General features: G+C 29.4%; 2 protein-coding genes across 6 annotated transcripts; both read left to right on the top strand.

Annotated features, from left to right (window-relative positions):
- The first annotated feature begins 1,496 nt into the window (after positions 1-1,496).
- LOC149891194 (golgin subfamily A member 7-like) lies at positions 1,497-2,792 on the top strand. 2 transcript variants are annotated; one of them, XM_090081365.1, is made up of 2 exons: positions 1,497-1,614; positions 1,951-2,462. In XM_090081365.1, the coding sequence occupies exon 2, from the start codon at positions 1,956-1,958 to the stop codon at positions 2,358-2,360; it is 405 nt and encodes a 134-aa protein (XP_089937491.1). In that variant the 5' UTR covers positions 1,497-1,614; positions 1,951-1,955; the 3' UTR covers positions 2,361-2,462. The 2 variants fall into 2 exon arrangements, with proteins under 2 accessions (XP_089937491.1, XP_089937490.1); XM_090081364.1 differs by having other exon boundaries at positions 1,560-1,590; positions 1,951-2,792.
- A 172-nt stretch (positions 2,793-2,964) lies between these two features.
- On the top strand, positions 2,965-21,238 carry LOC145180713 (protein DOP1A-like). Of its 4 annotated transcripts, none has more exons than XR_016450614.1 (22): positions 2,965-3,168; positions 5,886-6,238; positions 6,391-6,577; positions 6,744-7,544; positions 7,878-8,412; positions 8,527-8,750; positions 8,866-9,018; positions 9,142-9,251; positions 9,549-9,599; positions 9,684-9,865; positions 10,140-10,244; positions 12,145-12,429; positions 12,539-13,525; positions 15,142-15,246; positions 15,673-15,836; positions 17,696-17,920; positions 18,012-18,309; positions 18,566-18,796; positions 19,124-19,233; positions 19,351-19,618; positions 19,741-19,869; positions 20,088-20,660. XR_016450614.1 is itself a non-coding variant. In XM_090081363.1 (21 exons), the coding sequence occupies exons 1-21, from the start codon at positions 3,034-3,036 to the stop codon at positions 20,961-20,963; spliced, it is 6,417 nt and encodes a 2,138-aa protein (XP_089937489.1). In that variant the 5' UTR covers positions 2,965-3,033; the 3' UTR covers positions 20,964-21,238. The 4 variants fall into 4 exon arrangements, 1 of the variants encoding a protein (XP_089937489.1); XR_016450612.1 differs by having other exon boundaries at positions 18,004-18,309; XR_016450611.1 differs by lacking the exon at positions 15,142-15,246.
- The last annotated feature ends 374 nt before the right edge of the window (positions 21,239-21,612 follow it).

Here is a 21,612-nt window from a genome sequence, read left to right as displayed (position 1 = left end):
GTTGATTAAGATTAATTAGTTTTACTACTGAAAGGCTGTAATGAATCATTGTTCTGAGCTTGAAAACCTCGCTCCAATACAAACTTATGGGATAAGCTGTGTTGCAAAACGCTTTATAAAACCTTTTTAGAGAGCATTCAGAATTTAGAAATTTACAGAGGCCTATAATTTCATAGCTAAAACATGAAAGGAACGTATTCACACAATAAGAATATTTACTAGTGACATTGTTGAGCGTAGTCCATAATCTATTGTACAACCTTCATTAAATATTGTATTGCTAAAAATTTTTTCACAACAACGATTCCTCATTGGTAACAACTGGAGGCATTAATTATGACAAACATTCCAGAACCATCAGCCATAAGTAGCTAAAGTGACGTTAAAATGTAATTTCATTTATGAAAAACTTTAGTTGCAAATTTACAGTGCTTTCAATATCGTTTAACAAAATTATAAGAAAAGAATCATATTGTTGCTGTGATGTAAAGAATCATCTTGTTACTGTGAAGGAAAGAATAATTTTGTTACTGTGGTGGAAAGAATCATCTTGTTGCTGTGATGGTTGAAGAAAAAAATGAATTTACTACAACCATAGCAGCTGAGAGAAATTTCGGGCCCCGGGGAATTTTGTTACTGTGATGGAAAGAATCATCTTGTTGCTGTGATGGTTGAAGAAAAAAATGAATTTACTACAACCATAGCAGCCGAGAGAAATTTTGGGCCCCGGGGAAGTTTTCTAAAAGGGCCCTCATTATGATCAATTATATACCCAGGACCAAAAGAAGCGTGCTCTGGTCATTGAAAATTAAAAATAAAAGTTAATTAAATCTTTTTTAAAGTCAAAACTATTTAAATCTTTTAAAAATTACTTTAAAAAATTATTTGTACACACACGGGGCCCGGGAATCTTCCCCGTCCACCCCCCTCCCCCTCTTGGCGGCCAAGACTACAACAGAAACTAACAGTTTCAAAAGAAGAAACTCAACTTATTCCAACACCTATAACAGTCAGTGAACCTTGAATTACTGCTAAAAAAACGGCCTTATACTTCATACTGATAAATGGAAAAGTATACTATTCTTTTAATGACTTACATTACAAACAAAAATGTTACATAAGTAGTGCGAGTCCCAAAATAATAAATGGTGAACTAAAAGAATTAGTTGTTAAACAATAACATTACGGTTTTTGCTTTTTCTATTTTGCATGCGTGGATTTGCTTTATTGAGTACTTGATACACATAAGCTACTTTTTGGATGTAAAAAAGTGGCAAGTTAGAACTGATGAAGATAAATCTAGTGTGCCACAACGTTCAGAAGAACTCATGCAAAAATTTAAAAACCAAATGCTGCCTATTGTAGACACATCCCAAAACAAGGTTTAGGGAATACAAACAATGAGAACACAACGTTGCACTGCAACGTTGTTATTATTTTGGCCGATATTTAAAATATTTTAAAACTTTTAGGTTCATTCCAAACCTTTGTTAAAAGATTTGTGTATCTTTAATCTTAAATCTCAAAGGAATTGTTTAGATTTTTTTAATATTAATATTAGTGTTCTATTACACGAAGCTACTTTTATGGGTATGTTGATAAAAAAATAATGCGGTATTGTACATGTACGAATGATCTCTTTTTTAGAAGTAATAGATTATATATATAATATAAAAAATATATAAATATATAATAAATATATATATTTATTATATGTAATATATATATATATATATATATACATATATATATATATATATATATATATATATATATATATATATATATATATATATATATATATATATATATATATATATATATATATAATTGTTAATATTGTTAACATAGCTAGATTTAAAAATATGTATTGTACATGTACTATACATTATTTAGCATTAAAGTAAATTATATACCATATAACAGACTAATAGTTTGTTTTCTCACTAGATAAAATGGTTAATGATTCAAATCGAGGTAGCTTTAAAGTTTTTATTCAACGTGATTATAGTGAAGGTACTGCTGTGCAGTTTCAAAAAAAGTTTCCAATCGAACTGGAGGGCAAAATACCACGAAACTTATTTGATCAAACGATCCAAACAATAAACAAAACTTTTGATGCTGCAGAAAGCAATGATATGTCTTCTTTGTTTCAAGGGTTTTGTGCATGTTTGACAGGATTTCTTATCTATATTTGCTTTGATACTCAATATGAGAGACATATGAAGAAATTAGCACAGTATATTCATGAACAAAATGAATCTGTATATTCTCCAAGAGGTCTACTACTAATAAATCCAATGGAGCGTGGACTTCGAGTAATTGAAATACACATATTTAGGGATATTAACTCAAAGTAATTGGAGTTAATATAAATGCTCACAAAAATATACAATCACTTAACTTCTTTTTTTGGAAATACTTGTCAGCTTAAATAATTTATGAACATAATTGTTTAGCACTGCATTGTGTATTTCTTAGTTATGTGGGTATTGTAACTTTTGCTTGTGCATACATGCATATCTAAATTTAATTGATTTTAAAATTTGAAAATAAATAGAAAGGTAATACAAATTTATATATTATTTCTGTACTCTTTTTTTTCTTTTTAAGTTTAATCAAAATTATATTTATACATGTGTATATATACGCATCATGGGGTATCTTTTAATTTTGTTTTAATTGTTACATTAAATCTCCTTAATAATCTGTATACTAAAGTATCTTGTATCATAGGGATAATGTATCTGTATCATAGCATTTTATGTATATGGTCAATTATAATTTCTTAATTTGTTATTCAATTTTGTTACATTGAGTTTATTTGAACTTTTCACCAATATTGCCATCTGCTATCTAGTATATACTTTGTGAATGCATAGTATAAAATTTCATGTATCTATATAATTACCTTTAGGTTTTTAATTTCCATTGCATCAGCAGTAGTTATTTTTATTTTTTGACATATATATATTTTCTTTGCAGTTTAAAAAAATGGTAATATCAAATAGAATTAAATCATAATGCAAAATCATGGTAGATGAAGCCAAATTGAATTCTGACCCTAAATATAAACAGTTTATTGCTGCTGTTGACAAAGCCCTGAAAACCTTTGAATATTCAAGTGAATGGGCTGACTTAATATCATGTCTTGGAAAGCTTAATAAGGTAAAAGATATGATTTTATGATATACAGCTAAGAAACACGGAAGATAGTTGGTTGAAAGTATGAGAATATTTTTATATTTATATATTTAAAAAACTACAATGGAATTTCTTACCTTCAATTAAGTACACTTGGGATAGCAGGGGTAACTTGAGCTGAAAATTTTAATGTAGTTATAGCAAGTTTGGCAACCATGACAATGAAATTGTCAGGTTAATTGGTGTTATTATCTAATCTAATAACATAATTTAAATAACGTTTGCATGAAAAAGTCTGCACAAACTTTGAGTCTAAGTAGAGTTCAAACTAGGAATATCAGGATAATAAAGTATTCGGCTAATGAAATAACGTTCTTAGCCCATTTAGGCACATTATTTTGTTCCAAATAAGTGTGACAAATAGAATGTTGAAAACTTATCAAGATTTTTTGTGATCGAACTCCAGAAGCCTCAAAGTCAACATTGTCAAATATTTCACGGACCTTTGATTTAAATGAAGAACAGTTTATAGTATTCTTAGATAATTTGAGAATAATATTACTAATGAGAGATTAACAGGGTCAAGTAGAAAACTATGACAAAATGATAAACAAAATCCCCAGCTACAAAAAGATTTTATTAGACGAATAAAAACTGTACTGAATAGTATGCTATTAGTGATTTTCCATTTTTACAAGTTAAATACATCATGTTCCTATTAATGTCTGTAAAGCTTCAAAATACAGTCCAAACATATTTATTCATTAAGTACAATGTAATAAAGAAAATATATTTTAAATTTCATGTTAACTGAATAAATAGTTTCTTTATTATCTAAAATTTAATTTTGTTCAGAATTTTTTATACATGTGTTAATTAAGTTACTATCCTAGGTATATCCAATTGACAGAACACTAACATTTAATGAGACTCAGACCTCTTAAATTTTTAAAGTATTTACTATTTCTACTAAAAATGTGACTCTCCTAATTCTCTGTTTTTATGTTTGAATTCACGTTGTCACGTAAAGAGTTCTTATGGATATCAAACTTGCAATAAGTAAAATGTCATTTTACGTGAATAAAATGTTGTATGGATTGTATACGGTAGGCTCTATTAATTGGGTTTGGATTGCATACTGTTAAGGTGTGTTTCGGCTAAGTTAAGACTAGTTTTAAAAGTAAAATTTGGTTGTTTTTGTTTGCAGATTTTTAGTAAAGTAAAAAAACAAGTTATAAAACATTGTATGGTGCAAGTCGCTATCATCATTTAAAACAGTCAAAAAGAGTGTTAATTATGTGTGTTTTCCTTAAGTTTAATTAAATTTAGTTTCACCCACACAACATTTACATGTAAATCCTTTCCAGGATCTGACTTTCTAATGCTTAGTAGTCTTGGAAAAATTTTTAAATATATCAGAGTTACCTATACCAAGAGATCTGCTCAAATAAGGTCTGTTTTTACAAGAAATGTTAATCAAAGCAAAAAAAAAATTTCTGATAAAGCACTTGATGTTTACTGAAAGTTAATTTAAAGGTGGAGCCAATTTAGTTATTTGTTTGTGTATCCTGTGAAAGATAAGGAACATCATTTTAATGTATTATTTTAAATCAGTTAATGCTTGGAATTTAGGTACTCTGATTGCCAAGGGCAAAACAAACTAGTAAAACTAAAGATAAGTTTGAGAAAAAGTACAGAAAGCAAGCTAAGGTTGATATGAAGGAATGCAGAAAGTTGGTTTAAGCTGACATCAAGGGCAGCGTTTCTTTTGATGGTCAGAGCATCATCAAAACCCTTACATGATGATTATTTAATAGCTGAAGGTTCATTAAGATAATATTTTGCTATAAAAAGAGAGGATAATTACATTTTTAGTGAAGAACCAGGTTGAAATACCTTTCCCACTTTGTTCCTAAAGAGCTAGAAAACAATAAGTCTTACAAACTTTAGAGCAGTTGCATCATATAATATGCTACATGATGCAACTGCTCTAAAAACTCATTCACACTTCAAGAAGATACTGGAGAACCTGCTATGCTCAAAAAGATGAACTAAAAGAAAAGTTATTGATTGATTAATTTTATGGATAGAAAATAGTCTGTGCCTTAAGAAGTGATAGTAACCAAAAAGTTGGCTTTTCTTGAATTTGGACTCAAGCATGCTAAATAATTGGCAATTTTTGATAAAGTTTGTAGGATTAGGATTTCAAAACATGGATAAGCATACAAGCCATTAAGAAATCTTGAATTAATTGTAGAGTTTATTGTTGTATTGTACATGCTTATGTGGTTTAAACCTAACTTCTTAATTTAATAGCTCATCCTATCATACTAAGGTATAAAAGTTTTTAATAAGCATGTATTACAGTGGTTCATAATTTTTTGGTAGCTTCTGGTATATCAAAAAATGCATTCAGATGAGGTAATGAAATTATTGAATGTTTGTTTAAACTCTTGCACAAGTATACATTAAACATAGAGTATAAAAGGACTTTGATAATGACAGATCTGCTTAGTACTTGTTTTTGAGGGGGAAAAAAAAATGAAAAAAGGTGCCAAATATGAAATTAAGTGTGTTTACCTATTTGGGCCAGAAATTGTCAAGATCAGTGACGAAATGTTAAAAAAAGAAGTCAAATAGTTAAAAGTAAATGTTAAAAAAAAACAAGATATTATTAAAAGATAATTTCTTGAATTAAAAAGATCTTGATTTAAATAGCTCATTTTTATTTTAAATCACAGGTCATTCAATTATACAGTCAGTATGCAATTCTACCACGCAAATTACTGATTGGCAAGCGTCTTGCTCAATGTCTTCACCCAGCATTACCTAGTGGTGTACATTTAAAAGCTCTTGAAACATACAACCTGATTCTTTCACAAATTGGAATGGCTGGCCTAGCTCAGGATCTTTTTATATATACATCTGGTTTGTACCCACTATTGAGCCAAGCATCAATGTCAGTTAAACCACAACTACTTGACCTATATGAAAATCACTTTTTACCTCTAAAGAAATTACTTTACCCTGGTTTATCTGGATTTTTATTGGCCTTGTTTCCTGGGATTGAAGAAGCATCTGAATTTTCATCTAGGTACATTGTTTCTTTTTTGGCATATCTTTAAGTATTGCTAAGTAGTGAGTTGCTAAATGATGTATTTATGTTTAATTTGTGTAGCTTATATGTACCAAACACAATCCACGAATAAAGCCACTAATGAATGTTTTTATCATATTCTTTTTTAGAACTATTGAAATAATTTCTAACCTTTGTGGGTCTATAGATGAAGAAATGTTTTTCACATGCTTATGGGACTGTGTACTTCATTCTTCCCAAACACGTCTCGCTGCCATGACCTATGTTATAAGCCATGTTTCAAAACTGCAAAATAAAATGAGCTCAAAAATTATGGGTTATGATACAAATCTTATGGTGAAAAATTCATAAAGCTTTTTTTAATATCTTTGATTTTTTTTTTAAGGCAATTAAAGTTTTCTTAGTGGCTTACAGTAATGTTAATGCAATTACTGTTTGTTTTAATGATATGATTAATAATGTTAATGCAATTAGTGTATGTTTTAATTTAAATTTATTTTAGGTAAATGCAGTGTGTGCTGCTTTTGATGACTCAAATGTTTTAACACAAAGAATAACACTTGACTTTGCAATATCTTATATTTCTTTTCATAATTCCTCACTCTCTAAACCACATATAGTTAAACTTTTAACTTACTCACTTGGTGTGCTGCTACGCAGAGATATGTCTTTAAATCGCAGAATATTTCAATGGTTCTTAAATGTAGACTCTAACAATGCTACTGAAATCAATCAAAGTGTTAGTGTGGAGGATGAGGATGAGGATAAAACAATAACCGACTCTTATTTCAACTTGTATTCAAAGCTTCCTCTTACAGCAGCTGTGATAGTTTTATTTAAAGAATCAGTTCAATACAGCTGTGAAAGTGTAAACCTCAAAGACTCTTCTGGTAAGTTTCGACTCTGGCATCTTAAACCATTTCGAATTTTAATCACATTGCTTGATAAGCCAGAAGTTGGATCTTCAATAGTGGAAGAGGTCATGTTAGAGGTATTTCGTGCAATATATAAGCACTCTGTGGTCACAAAAACATTTGCAGATAAAAAGTTGAATGGATATAAAGACATACTTTTGATGCATAGTGAACTTATTAAGAATTCTAATTTATTGTTCAATTCATTTGAGCCATTTTACATGTGGGATTATATTGGAAAGATTTTCAAGAGGTGCTCTAACCCTCATTCTGATCTAAACTGTAAAGATGATTTTGTAACTGAATTACAACAGTTGGTAAAATTAGAGGATCCAACACATTCGGAAGTTTTTTCTATCACTGATTATCTTTTGGACATAGTTTTACTGGTAAGATTATGTAAAATATTTAAAAAAACCATAAACATAAGCAGACAATCATATATAATTACTTGCTTGTTTAAAATCATTTTTGTAAATAAATGTAAAAAGTATATTACAGTTGTTTTTAATAATAGTTCTGTATTCTTTGGTATAGCTTTGTTTTTATTCACTACCTGTTTGGTGATAAATGTTTATCATTATCAATCATATAATTTTATATTACATGCTAAAAGTTTTATTTGGATCTAGAACCCTAGTTTTTGGTATTAAAAAAAATTAAATTTTTAAACAAACTTTAATTTTTAGATTTACATTTCTTTGACTTATTTTTCTTGTTAGGAATCAGCTACTGAAATACAAACAGAGCATTGGCCAAACCTTCTGAAGTTAATTATATCTGAAACTATAAATAACATTGATCTCTTAGAACTAATCACACTTTATCAAGGAATTTGTCTTATATCAAAGCTCTTATCTAGACTTTCACCTAATTTGCACGACAAAACTCTAGATGTTTCAGATGTTTCTGGCATAAATATGCCAAAATCTCCTACAACAACTAGTCCTCTGCAAGACTTGAGCTGCAAAGTAGTTTTCTCCTTTGAGAAAAGCACTTTGTATAGAGACTGTTTTTATTTATCAAAATTATTGTTTTCAAAATTTGTGGAGGGAAAATTATTGAAAAGAGACCAGAAAATGAGAGTGCTTTTCCAAGACCATTCGTTGCTTGAGTTTGATACCATAAGTAATGAAAAAGGTTCAATGAGTAACATGGATATCAGTGATATAGCAGTTAAAACTTTTCAGACATTCTGTCGTTATTTAGTACAGCTAGCTTGTTTTCCATTACCATTAAATGAGCAGAGTTCTACAGGTAAAGTACAACTCTCATATTTTACAAAAGTCCTAGAAATTTAGGCTATCTACAGTTTATAAATGTTTTTACTGCGTAAAATGTTTATTTTGATTTAGTTTTTGAATCCTTTAGGGAATGAACAGGAAGTGCCTGATTGGTTACAGATTTTGATTTCTTGCTGTTGCAATGGAAACTCTTTTGATGTTCAATCATCTGCAATAAATGCTTTGCTTGATCTTATTAATGTTACTCAGAGTGTTCAACCTACCAGTAAAAATCCAGAAATAACAAGCAACATTGTACCCCTAATATCTTTTGACAACTTAGCATGGCTTGAAAGCACAAATTTATACCATGTTTGTAGTTTTAGTTTAGGAGTTTTTGCAATTGTTCTAAAAAAGACTCTTATGTAAGAAAGTTTTGAAAGCAAGTTGTGTATATTTTTGTAGCGCATTTTATTCCTTTGTAAAGGTTCTTGCTGAAAGTCTTTGGAATCGTATTACTCCTGGAACTTGCCAGTGGCATCAGACAGCTGTGGATTTATTTCTTCGTTTACATAATATTGCTCCATTACGTGAAACATGCGAAAATTTGATTCTTAATTCACTTGTTAGCCTAGACTTGGTAAGATTTAAATAAAGTCCTTGACAATTTCTAAAAGTAATTGATATATCTATCAACCAATTGTTGTTTTTCTTATAATCTTATCTATTTTAGTTATTGTTTTAATCTCTCTTTACATTTAAGGAGCATAAAGAAATGGGTTACTGGAGGTTCTCAACAATGTGGCATGTATCACGAGACTTTTATAAAGAGCATAATATTAAGACAGATAAAGGAAGTAGAACTCTGGATAAGTAAGCTTTTTGATAAGTTTGGGGTATAGATACTATTTTTTGTTGTTGTTAATTTTAGTTAATAAAAAAGATAGTATCTATACCCTAATCAATAGGAATAGCATGAATATATTTGTTAATAAACTTATTATGACAGAAGAATGTTGAACATTTTTATTCTTAAAATATCCTTTTAGTAAAAGATTTTAAATTGCAATTTTTGAAAAAGAAAAAAAAAAAGAAGTTGTAGATTGTTACAGCATTTAAACAACCTACCTTACAACCTACCAGTATTAAAACTGCTTCTATGACTTTCAGATGTATGCTTCTTATGGTAGATGGTCTTCAATCAGTTCACACAAAAATAAGGTAAAACTCTGATAAAGTTAATTTACTATTCACATGCGCATTTATGAAAAGAAAATAGTGCAGGATTTGTTTTTAAATTTTTAGAGACACTAGTAAAAATTGGATAAGACATTGTTTGCATTTTGGAGATATAGGAAGAGTAACAGAGACACTGTTGTTAATTTTGCTTCATCCCACAAGTGCTAGGGTTGCTATACATTATGCTCATACTTGGCCATCAGATATAAATTCAACTAGTGCCAACAATCATGGTCAAGTAGAAACTGGTTGTTATATTGCAACAAATTATTATTTTATACATTAAAAAATGAAATTCTCAAATAAGAAAATGTAAAAATGAGTTTTATTGCTTGTTTTTCATGCAACTTTTGTGACTTACAGTTCAAATCCCATTATAGTATCCCAGTATTTCAAACATTTTAATATTTAATCAATTTTCATTATTTTTATTATAACAAGGACTCTGTTAACAAGGTGATTACTAAAATAATTTGATTTACTAAAATAAATTTTTCAATAAAATAAAGTTTTATCAAACAGGTATTGAGAATCCTCTTCATTCTCAATCATCTGTGGAAGCTGTGAATGCAGGATTTGGTGATAATGATGAAGTTGAGGATGCAGGTGAAAAAAATGCAGCATCAGGTATTTGTTATACTTTTTTAATTTACAATCTTAAAAAAATGTTGATTTGTATATGTATATTACAAACAAATTGTTTTACATGTAACATTAAAGTCCTATTAAATGTCCTCTTTACTAAAGATTGAAAAAAGCATTTTCAAATATTTTAAAATCTTAACATTTGAAACAAAAAATTTTGCACTAGTTCTTAAAATGCAAACAATAGGAAATCTAAGTTCTTTTTTTATTTACGCTTTTTTCTGGTTCATATATTAAATTGTATTTTATTAGAGTTTTGGAGATATTGTTGGTGAATTAAGAATAATAATTAGAAGTAGTGATATATCATAATGATGAAGAAAGTAAAGACTTTTGTTAAATGCAGGGAAACATTACAGAAAGATTGTAGAGCAAATATACAAAGGAGTGAGTGTGAGTTTTTCTAGACAGGATTTGAAGTATAGCTAGAAGATGTTTTGGTTTAGTAAAGACAGGAAGAGGAAGTTTTTTTTTAAAAGGTGAGAAAATATAAACCATTTTTCTTTTTGTTTTAATTTTTTTTTTTCCAGTTAATGAGACAACAAAATAATAAGACAACAAAATAATAAGACAACAAAATAATTAGACAACAAAATAATAAGACAACAAAATAATTAAAAAAAGTCATAAATGATTTTAAAAAGTTAAAAGGTTTTCAACACCCTTCTATAAAATAACTTGAAAATTTACTAGAAAATTTTATTTGATTTTAAGGCAATATTTAGTAAAAAACAAGTTTGTTAAGAATTATAAAATCTGGAATTTAAAATAAGCAAGATAAAGGAATAAAGTTAAGTCTCTGGTAAAAGTATTCAAACAAGAGTAAAGCTATTAAGACTGTTTGTAAAGCATTCATTCATGCATTGTTTTGAAAAAAATGTTAATATATTGTTGAAGTTAGTTAACTGTTTATTATCAAACAAAACAAACTAATTTTTTGAACTAACTGCTTTATTTTATCTTATCTGCTTGATCCTTGGTTGATCTGGTTGATCTACTGCACACAACTTATCTTTATAATATCTGCTCTAATAACTTTTGCATTACTATTTTCATAAACTGTTGTATTTTTTTAAAGTTGATATTACCCAACAACATCTTTGTTATTTAGTGGATGACTTTTCAGTTCTGCAATTGTTTTATCATAAAAAATTTAATTTTTATTTTTCCCAAATATAAAAATCTTTTTGCTGTTCAATTGGTTTAGGTGTGATGGCTGTTAGTTTATTACAAGGGGTGTTCAATAATTTTCTAGAATAAAAATGAAAAACAGTTACTTTTGGCATGAAATAAGATCTATTCTTTAATACAATCTTTCTCAACTTCAATACACTTTGTCTAACATTTTTCCAAGAATTCTATTCAATTATTGTAAAACAATTCTGTTTTATCTGCAAGTTACCCATCCATGGCTGCAATATCCATGCCCAATGAGGTTGACTAATGATATTCTCAGTTAAAATGAGATAAATTCTTTTTTATGCTCACTTATATTGCTAGGAAATTCAAACAGACATTGTGAGCAATATATGAGCAGCCTCCTGTCAAAAGCAAATCAAAATCTGTTATTTCTAGAACTCCATGGTTGTTGAAACTGAGTATGTTGCTTGTTGCAATTTTATCAAGAAAAATCTTTTTGAAGTTAATTCTAAATTCAACTTTAAGGAACATTAAAACATTATCTCCATTACATCTTAAACTTTTAAACCTAAGTTTAATTTAACAGAGATATTCTGGTTTGGCTTACTCCAGTTAACTGTAGAGAAGTTAAAGTAGTTTAGTTATAAAATGACTTTATGTAATTGTTTGAAGTGATTTTCTTTTTGTATTAAACAATTATGTAATGTTGAGTAAATTATAATTATGGTATATTTTGTTTCAGAAATACAACCTGTAAATAAAGCTCGTATCATAAAGGCGGTTCCAACTCACCCACTTCTAATACACAAACTCCTATATACTGATCACTATGACACTGATCTGTGCTTGTACGCCTTCAGTTGTATTTTAGCAATTCTAAACTGTGAGGGTCGTTTGTTTATATGTACTGCTGCAACTACCAGTGTTAATGTTTGCAATTCTCCACATCAATCACTGCTTCGCGAGTTATTAATTCGTCATCGAAGAGTTTTGGCAGGAAGTGAATTTTACGGATCACTTGCAGAAGGCAATTTTTTCGAATTTGATTATTATATTTCATTATTTGAAGGAAAAGTATAATCATAGATTAATACAACTATGGAGACAATGTTTATATTTTCCATTTTGATTTTTAGCTCAACAGTTGCTGGTTCGTGCAAGTACTGCCAAATATATTGAAATTCTACTATCTGTTTGCCTATATTATATTAGATCTGATTTTCATGAGCGGCTTCAAGTGAATTCTTTGATTATTGAAGGGAATTTCTTAGTTCAAACACTATCTGCAGAAGTTCTCACAAAAATATCTTCACTTTTACTTGAAATCGCTAAAGACAGCGGGAAAGGATTTGCTAACTACATTAGTGATTTGATGTCTCGTTGCAAAATCCAAAGGATTGGTTTGCACTGTTTACTCTCCACAGTGTATGCTGATAGCTCTGATTATCAGCAAATTAATGGAACTGGAGTTTACAGTATGGTTAATTTACCTAATCTGACAAGTACATCTAAAAGGAACATTTCTAATCGAAGTCTGATAGATTTGCAAAAGACTCTTTTGACCTTTATAGAATCATTTATTCATTTAGAATATCTAATTGGCACAGAAAGCATTACACAGCCATATAATCAGAAAAACCACCAAACTAACAGTTCCCCATTTGAATATATTCCATTCAAGCCTATAATTACACAGCCTATGTTTATTTCTGCCACACTAACTGTGCTTTCTGAGAAGAGTTGGGTGCATATACATGATAATTGGATAAGTCTAGTAATTTCATGCTTACCCAAGTTTAGCGAGAGCATGACACATCTAATTATACCAGTGGTAAAGCAAATTTGTACAAATTTGGTAATGCTTACTGATTTAGTCCATAGACAGTATTCAGAGTGTTGTACAGAGATACCTGTAGATTATATGATTGTTTTGCTTAATGGGCTAACTTCTATTAGTCATTTCTCATTGATTGGGACTTCAACACAATCACTGATGGTTTCTGCAGCCATGCATCCAATGAGTAAACTTAAAGCTGGTGTTGATGATATTTCTACATCCTTATTCTCAAACCTTGTTCATGTTTTCTCATCAAACCCTCAAGCTAAGCAAAATTCTGAGGAAGGTAAATGCTTTATGTTTTCTAATTTTCTTTTTGATGAATTTTGCATTTAAGTTTACCATTTTAAAAGTTTTATAATTCTTAGAAGACTAAAGGAATAATCAATTTAGTTTTTTTAAAAAAACAATTTTTCTAAAATCTTTTCATTTTAGTAATTTGTTTTTTAAATTGTTGTGTTTATTAAATGCTTTGAAAAAATCTTGTGTAGTGTCCACTAAAAACTTTCCCTCTGTTTTTGTTATGATTTTATTCTTTTCACAATTTTTTAATTTTTATACACTCCTCAATACACAAATTGTTGGATTTAAATAGTCAAGAGGTTTTCATATAAACTAAGGTATTTGAAAAGTTTATAACATTGCTAAGTTGAAAAATTATTTAGAACTTGTTTAATGTATTTACCAGGTGGCACCAGTAAATTTGGACAAATTTTTTTGTCTAATAGATTAAATACAGACACATTTGAGATCTGTATGTGATATGAACTAAAAATATATATTCATTATCTTTCAAAACATAATTATGTCCATTGAATATGACAAGAGAGCTGACATTATTGTTGCTCCTTATGCTGGAATAGCATCCAAAGTGGAATTTGGGTTCCTTAAGCTACAAAAGCTTAGTTTATCAAGTAAAAATGGATTATGATGCTTATTAGATGTTCAGTCCCTCACTTAAAAAACATGCCAATTGCTGTTACATAAAAAGAAATGAAATGTCACTGCAGTTGCTGCACAGATTTACTAAAATCCAAGCAAGTTCACAGAAAATCTTGGAAGTCCTATGTCATGAGAACTGGTCAGCTCCTGAAAAATGCCATAAAAGAGACATGTAAGGTAAAAGGGGCTGCACTGTCAGATAACCTTAAGTACAAAGTTGCCAGCTTGATAAATTTCTTCTCTCAAAAGGAGAACTTTGACCAGGGCCAGAAGTTGAACTGAAGAAATGGATATGCAGAAGACCAGATGATATACCATTGTCATACTAAGTTCCCTGCTTGTATTTGAGGGTGACATTGAGGGTGATGTTATACCATCAAACTTAAAGCAGGACTCAAACTCAATGAAAACAGCTATGTTGAAGTTTTGAAAGATGTTAAATCCTGGGTGAGCTCCAAAACAAATGGGAGAGATTATGTATTCCAACAAGACTCTGCACCTGTCCATAAAGGCAAAACAACTCAGGCTTGGCTAACACAAAGACTAAGATCAGGAATACCATCATCAAGGCATGTGGCACATTCACATCCTATTTAGAAGCTGTTGTGGCCACTGAGTTTGAGTTATGTGTAAATTTATTGCAGTTTGTTTGTTTTACATGTTGAGATTTATAAATAATGTATTTGTTTTACAAAATGATGCTTTTATTTCATATTGAATTATTTACTGATGCCACCCTGTTCATTATGTTTATTTTACATATAATTTGTTATTATTTTAATCTATCGTATTGTCAATGATGCTACTCTCTTAAGATCCGAAGATAGTTTTTAAAATATCTTTGTTAAATTTACGGTGATACAATCTTCAATTAAAAAGTAACAGTTTCAACTTAAGCTGTTTAACAGTAACAGTCCTAACTGTTGCATCAACCTTAAGCCTTGACTATTTTTCTTTAAGATATTTGGCATTTGTTAAGGCTTTCATTTAATGTCAAGATTTGCTGATGGTCCTATTGTGGTTTTGATACCTTTTGCATCTTATTTTTTCGCAGGTTTTTCGCAGGTATGAATTTTATACATGCGAAAAAATTTTAGATGTTTTTCCTTTAAATTCCTTAAATTTACTTCGCATTCGAAGATAAAATGCTAAGAATAGATGGTCCTTGTAGATGTAGCTAGGTAATGGTGTAGTTTTAAATAGGTAGCTAGAATTAACTGAAGAAGATCTTTAAGACCCTAGCTAGCTAGCTAGGTTATAACAAATATATATCAGAAATTAAAAATTACAGTAGAAATTGTATATTTGTGGTATTTACTAATTAATTATTCTGATTAATTCTGGTAATTATTCTGATTTTTTTTTTTTTTTTGCTTCTCTTTAAAAAACTTTAACAGTATTTTTTTTTTTCTGTTGAAGGTGTAAAAGGTGCAAGTTACCGGATTGTATTTGATTAAACATCAAATCTTTTTCTTCTTTGTTTATATTTAGGCTCGGATAATTTAAGTGATGTCAGAGATGGGCTATTAGGCTTGCTTCCTAATATCCTAGCTTCGATTGTGGTTGTATGGAAAGCATGGACCACAGAGAAAACACATAACAATTCTAGCCATACAAGTACTTCAAATGGTTTACTAACAGTTGGACAACCAAAGGTGAAGTTAAACTCAAGAGTTCTTTGATCCTAGCGTTTTTCTAATAAGTTTATTTTAAATAAGACAGGCCCATTTTTAGTTTTTTAATTAGGTCCATTTTTTCATATAGTTTTTTTTTTTTTTTTTTTTTTAATGATAGACATCATTATTATTTGAAGAAAAAATTTTTATTTTAAAAACTATGAAGCACCATAGTATAAATGCTAAAATGTTATGACAAAAAATTATAAAAATACAGACAATAAGCTCCAACATATTTAAAGCATTTGTGTTCATAGTGGCTCAGGGCATTTATCACATATACACTCTATGACTTCACTATAATCTTCTTTTGTAATTCTAGTGCATTTGACATAGAATCAAAGTATCACATATGTCACACTGATTGATCATCTATATCTCCATGCATAGCATACTTAAGGCATACATGTCATCGTTCTTATGAGTGTTGCTATCTGGCAAAGTTTTTTGTTTTTTGATAGTCATTACAGCTTCTACTTTCAATTGGTTCAAACATGCAATTGGTGTTAAACTTTGGCTATAACAAACCTATATGACTCAAGCTGATTTCCATACTCAGAAGTACAAATTTTGGTTGCAACTGTTTAAAAATAATTGTCTCTGATGGAAGGCTCTCCTAAAGAAGACGTAGAGAATAATGCTAATGATGAAGCAGATAATGCTGATGTTGTTATGTAAAGAAAATAGTGACATTAAGCCAGAAGCTTTACAAACACTGTTATTTCAAAGTACTGGCATTGAACATTATGTTTTAAGTTGTATTTGACAATGTGGGTACTACTGTAGGCTGTATTAAAACTTAAAAATATTGCCTAAATAAGCATATATAAATGACATCCTTGTTTGCATAGCAAGCCAGGAAAATGTTTCTTTGATACTGGACATGGTGTGTTCTTTGATATTTTGCATGGTGTGTTCTTTGATATTGGACATGTTGTGTTCTTTGATATTGGGCATGGTGTCTTCTTTGATATTGGGGATGGTGTGTGTTATTGCATACTTTAAAAGTAGGTGTCATTAGAGGGAGCTGAAATGTTAGCAATTAAATATAAGAACTGAAGAAGGGCCTTAATTATCTAAATTTAGGGACATCAAAGCTCCAGTTACTTCAAATATATTGTTTTATATTCCAATTAAACAAGCTAATAAGCAACTATGCCATAAGTTTCTTGCATAAGTCTTACTTTTTATAGTAATAAAGAAAAAATATTAGATCAAAATAACTTTTTGGGCCACTCATTAACAATCTCTAAAAACTTCATCCAGCAACTGTTTGCCTTGGGAAACTACCTGTTTATGTCTTTCAAATATCTATTTTTAAGCTCAATTATTACCTAAGTAGGTTGTTAAAACTAAAAAAAAGTACTTACCAAGTTTAGTTGTATTTTTTTTTTTGAGTGGAAGTTTAAAAAAGACTACTTTGATCAATCAAAACAAATGCTGGCTTCGGCAAAGTTTTTCAATTACTAATTTTAGAGGAAGCTGGTTTAAAAATGACATAAAAACCACTCATCCATAGCAATATTGTGAAATATTTTCTGATTTGTAAGTAATTATCCATCATAAATTTTAACATCTCTTTTTATACAATAGCATCAAACAACATAGTGTAGGTTCTACTGAAATGGAGCTTAAGGGCATAGAGCTAGTTACCCCATTTTACCCTATATTTCACCCTAATTTTACTACTAATGATTCATGTCAGAAATTTTTTCTGAAGATTTTGTTCCTACTTTTTAAATTCAAAAACATAAAATAATTTGATTTTTGTTTTGTTATTTTAGTTTAATATTATTGTTTTCTAACTTTTTTTTTTATTGTAATGTATCTATGTTTAGGCTGTTCGCTTGTGCATTCTGCAGCTTCTCACTCCTATTGCTATCAATTATACTGCAGTTTTCTTAGCTTCAATTGCTGATGTGTGGCACAACACACATGACACAACTACTACAAAACTTGTTGGATTAAGTGGTAAAGATTGGCTAACCTCAATAAACAAAAGATTTTTACCTGATATGTCCCATGATCAGATGGTATTGTTAGAAATTGCTCAAGCAATAAAGGTAATCCAGATTTTAAAATGGTTTTGTTTTTCTAGAAAATATAACTGGTGTATTGTTCAATATTTATACTAATTTTTTCATAGGCTCTTAGTTTAGAAAAAGTCATTGAAACAAGTCGGCAGGTTGCTCGCCAACTCTTGACAAACAAAGAGCGCTTGCAAAATGGTGCATCACTTGAAGTGTATTTGTTTCAATTTTTGAATGAATTTCTCCTATCAGCAGCTGCTGAAGATATTGCAAACATCAAGAATTCCATTTTTGTATTGCTAAAGGATAGTTTACAATTAAACCTTTCACCACCATCTTTGTTTGCACTGTTCGGAATTTTAAATATATTTGTACAACGTGTTCCTGCCCCAGATGATAGACGTGCTCGTCGTGACTTGCAGGTTTAATTTACATATTTGATGAAAAGTTATTTCAAAAGCATATTGAGCCAACACAAAATCAAATACTTTTAGACAAGTGTAAAACTAAGTTTATTTAAGAGGCAAAATACCAGGCAGAGCTTGGTGTTTTTAAAACATCAGTAAACATTGACAAAACATATATTTAATATATTATACAATTTTTAAAATCGCTCGAATCACTATCTTAAATTTATGCTAAAAAAATCTTTTAATCTTATTCATTTTTTTTATTAAGGATTTAGCACAAAAGTATGTAGATAGTTTAAACAGCATAGCTGGAGCCTCCTTGGAAGGATCTGCATGGTTTAGAAGGAGTCTTCAGGTTATAGCTCAAATAGATGATGATAGCCATGAAGAGTCTTCACTTTCAGAGCGATCTGCTGTTATGGAAATCTCTCAGCCAAGTCCCACAGGTGTCATTAAAACATCACAGTTTTCTGTCCCTGCTTTACTCATTTTAGCGGAAGTAAGATTATTTAACTTTAAAACATTTTTTTTTTGTTATTTAAAGACTATATATATATATATATATATATATATATATATATATATATATATATATATATATATATATATATATATATATATATATATATATATATATATATATATATATATATATATATATATATATATATATATATATATATATATATATATATATATATATTGTTTGTAATCACCTGTTATACCCAACTTAAAAGAAAGTTGGGTAAAACAGATTAATAAATAGTAGAATGAAATATCGACGATGTAGTGCACTTATTATTTATTCTTTATATTGATGTCTTAGTATTTTGCTTCAATGTATGATCTACTCTACTTAAGTGAAGAGAAAGACAAAATAGCTACGTCACTGGTGTATTTGTTATATAACGTAATTCCATATTTGAAAAACCACAGGTGCTGCTTTATATCATTGATGAAAATCTTTTTTTGAAATTATGTTTACACTATGTTTAGACTCGATTAGTGATAGAAGGATTGTATTTGTTATAGTAGTTCATGTTATATTTATAGCCCACAGAATATCTCTGGATACCGCGCATGTAGCGCTTTACTTGCAGCTGTCTGTGATTACCAGTACACACTTCGTGCTTGGAAAAAAGATGTGTATGAATTATTCTTGGAGGCTGATTTTTTTCACATGGATTTAATATCATTAGACTTTTGGCGTATGATAATTGATCGCTTGATAACCTATGATAGTTCTACATTTAAAGATCTTATGCAAAAGATTGCACTCTCTCAGAGCGGAGCTATCAATATATTTGCAAATAGAGAACAAGTAAAGTTGTTTGTAAAATACCACTATTCCTTAATTGAATTAACAATAAACAGGTGTTAAAGTTTTTGAAGTTAATATCTTCTTGGTCTCTTTATCTGAATTGTCATTTTCACTATATATAGGAAATGGAACAACGCGCTCAGTTACTTAAACGGTTATCATTTATCATTTTTTGTGGTGAGTTTGACCAATATCATCAATACCTGCCTGATATTCAAGAACGTTTAGCGGAGAGTATAAGACATTTGCAGGTAAGCTTTTCACTAAATATTTTTAATTCTTTTTTTTTTTTTTTTTTTTTTTTTTTTTTATTATAAATAAGAGAAAGTAAATAAGAGAAACTTGCATATATATTTACCTGTAAATACTATCAGACGTTTTTTGAATCATGTAAATTCGTTTAGCTAGCATAAAAATTGCCTAACATTGGGCAAATGAAAGTAAAAATGTTCTTTTTGTCAACTTTTAGGGTCCTTTCCTGCATGAACAAGTTTTTCTATGTTTTCGCGTTCTACTTACTCGAATTTCATCGAATCATTTGGTATCATTATGGCCACCCATATTAACAGAACTTGTTTATGTTTTCGTACATATGGAGCATGATCTTTCCAGTTTGGATAAACCTAAATCCAAAACCAAAGTTATTGGGTTAGAATCATTTTTAGGAGTGAATGGATATTTTAAAGATCCTGTTAAGTGGTTGCGTTTATATTTAGCTGTTTGCAAGCTTCTTGATTTTCTTCTCGTTTTGCCTAGTGACACTCTAGCCTATTATCAGGTGTACAAATGGGCATTTAGCGACTCGCCGGGAATTTATTGCGGTAGGTTTTCGAATGAAACGAGCGAATCTGAATCACCAGAACCACCTATTAAGAACAAAACAGAAATTATAAGCGAACATAAATCACGCATCAGGCGTGATAGTAAAAATAAAGAAATCTTAAAAAATGACATCAAATCTAATGAAATATCAAAGATGGCAGTTTTAAACGCTCCTATTTCTCAGCAACAAAAACAAACGCAAAAAGAAAAGAAGAAAAAATGCAACAAAGAAAACGCAAATTCTAAAAAATTATCAACCATGTTTTTACCTTACATTTCTCGAATAGTAAAAATTCTTCTGAGGCAAAATCTCTCAGAAGATAGTTGGCAAGTACCTGTTCGCTCTCCTGGTAAATTGATCATTCAACTGAATAAAATACAAAGTATTTATGATCTTATGCCGTTCTTTCTTTGTGTAACCGGGGATCTTGCGGCTCAAGACGTAGACGTATTAAAATTTAGCAAGTTTCAAATAAGTGAAGTTGAGGAATTAATTAAAAGCGATTTCGTTGAATTGACGTGAGGCCCATTGTGCTCATTAAAATTTGATGGAAATGAGTTTTTCTTTTCTTTTTTTTTAAAGCCATTCATTTTTTTGTTTCATAAATGAATTTATTCTTTGCCTTGTATGATGATAGCCACTTGTATGGAGAATTTGACTTGAACAAAAATATTTATTGATCTTTTTAAGATGAAAAACTTTATTTGTTAATTTCACTTACGAAATGATTTTTTTTAAAACTTTATAAAAGGCCTGTACTATATCTTTTAGTCTAAAAAGAATTTATGATTTACAAATTAAAGATTTTTCTGAAAGCTCTTTGATACTCTTCTAAAATTGTAGGTGAGTTAAGAGACAAGTACCTTATATTATAGCGGTTGCTCAAGACTTTGGAAGTTTGCAGCTTTTTAAGTACTTATAATTGGTTTTTAATTTCAATTTTAAATACATCATTAACTAGGGACACTTTATTTCATAAGTTTTATTAAGAGTTTTAACTAAAAGTTAACAATATACAATACAACTGTTAGTAATATAACGTAACAACAAGTAAATGCATTGCAGAATGTACTTGAAATCAGTTCTGTAATCATTGAACAGTGAACTTTGAACAGTCCTTAATTTGTATTCATTTAAATAGGAAATGATTTCTTAGCTGATTTGAATTTTT

This window comes from Hydra viridissima, unplaced genomic scaffold, assembly GCF_058129835.1.
Source record: "Hydra viridissima isolate aposymbiotic clone 2 unplaced genomic scaffold, HvirCarnegie_v1 scaffold_3, whole genome shotgun sequence".
NCBI lineage: Eukaryota > Metazoa > Cnidaria > Hydrozoa > Anthoathecata > Hydridae > Hydra > Hydra viridissima.
Note: the sequence above shows the minus strand (reverse complement) of the source record. Positions and strands in the feature narration are given on the sequence as shown.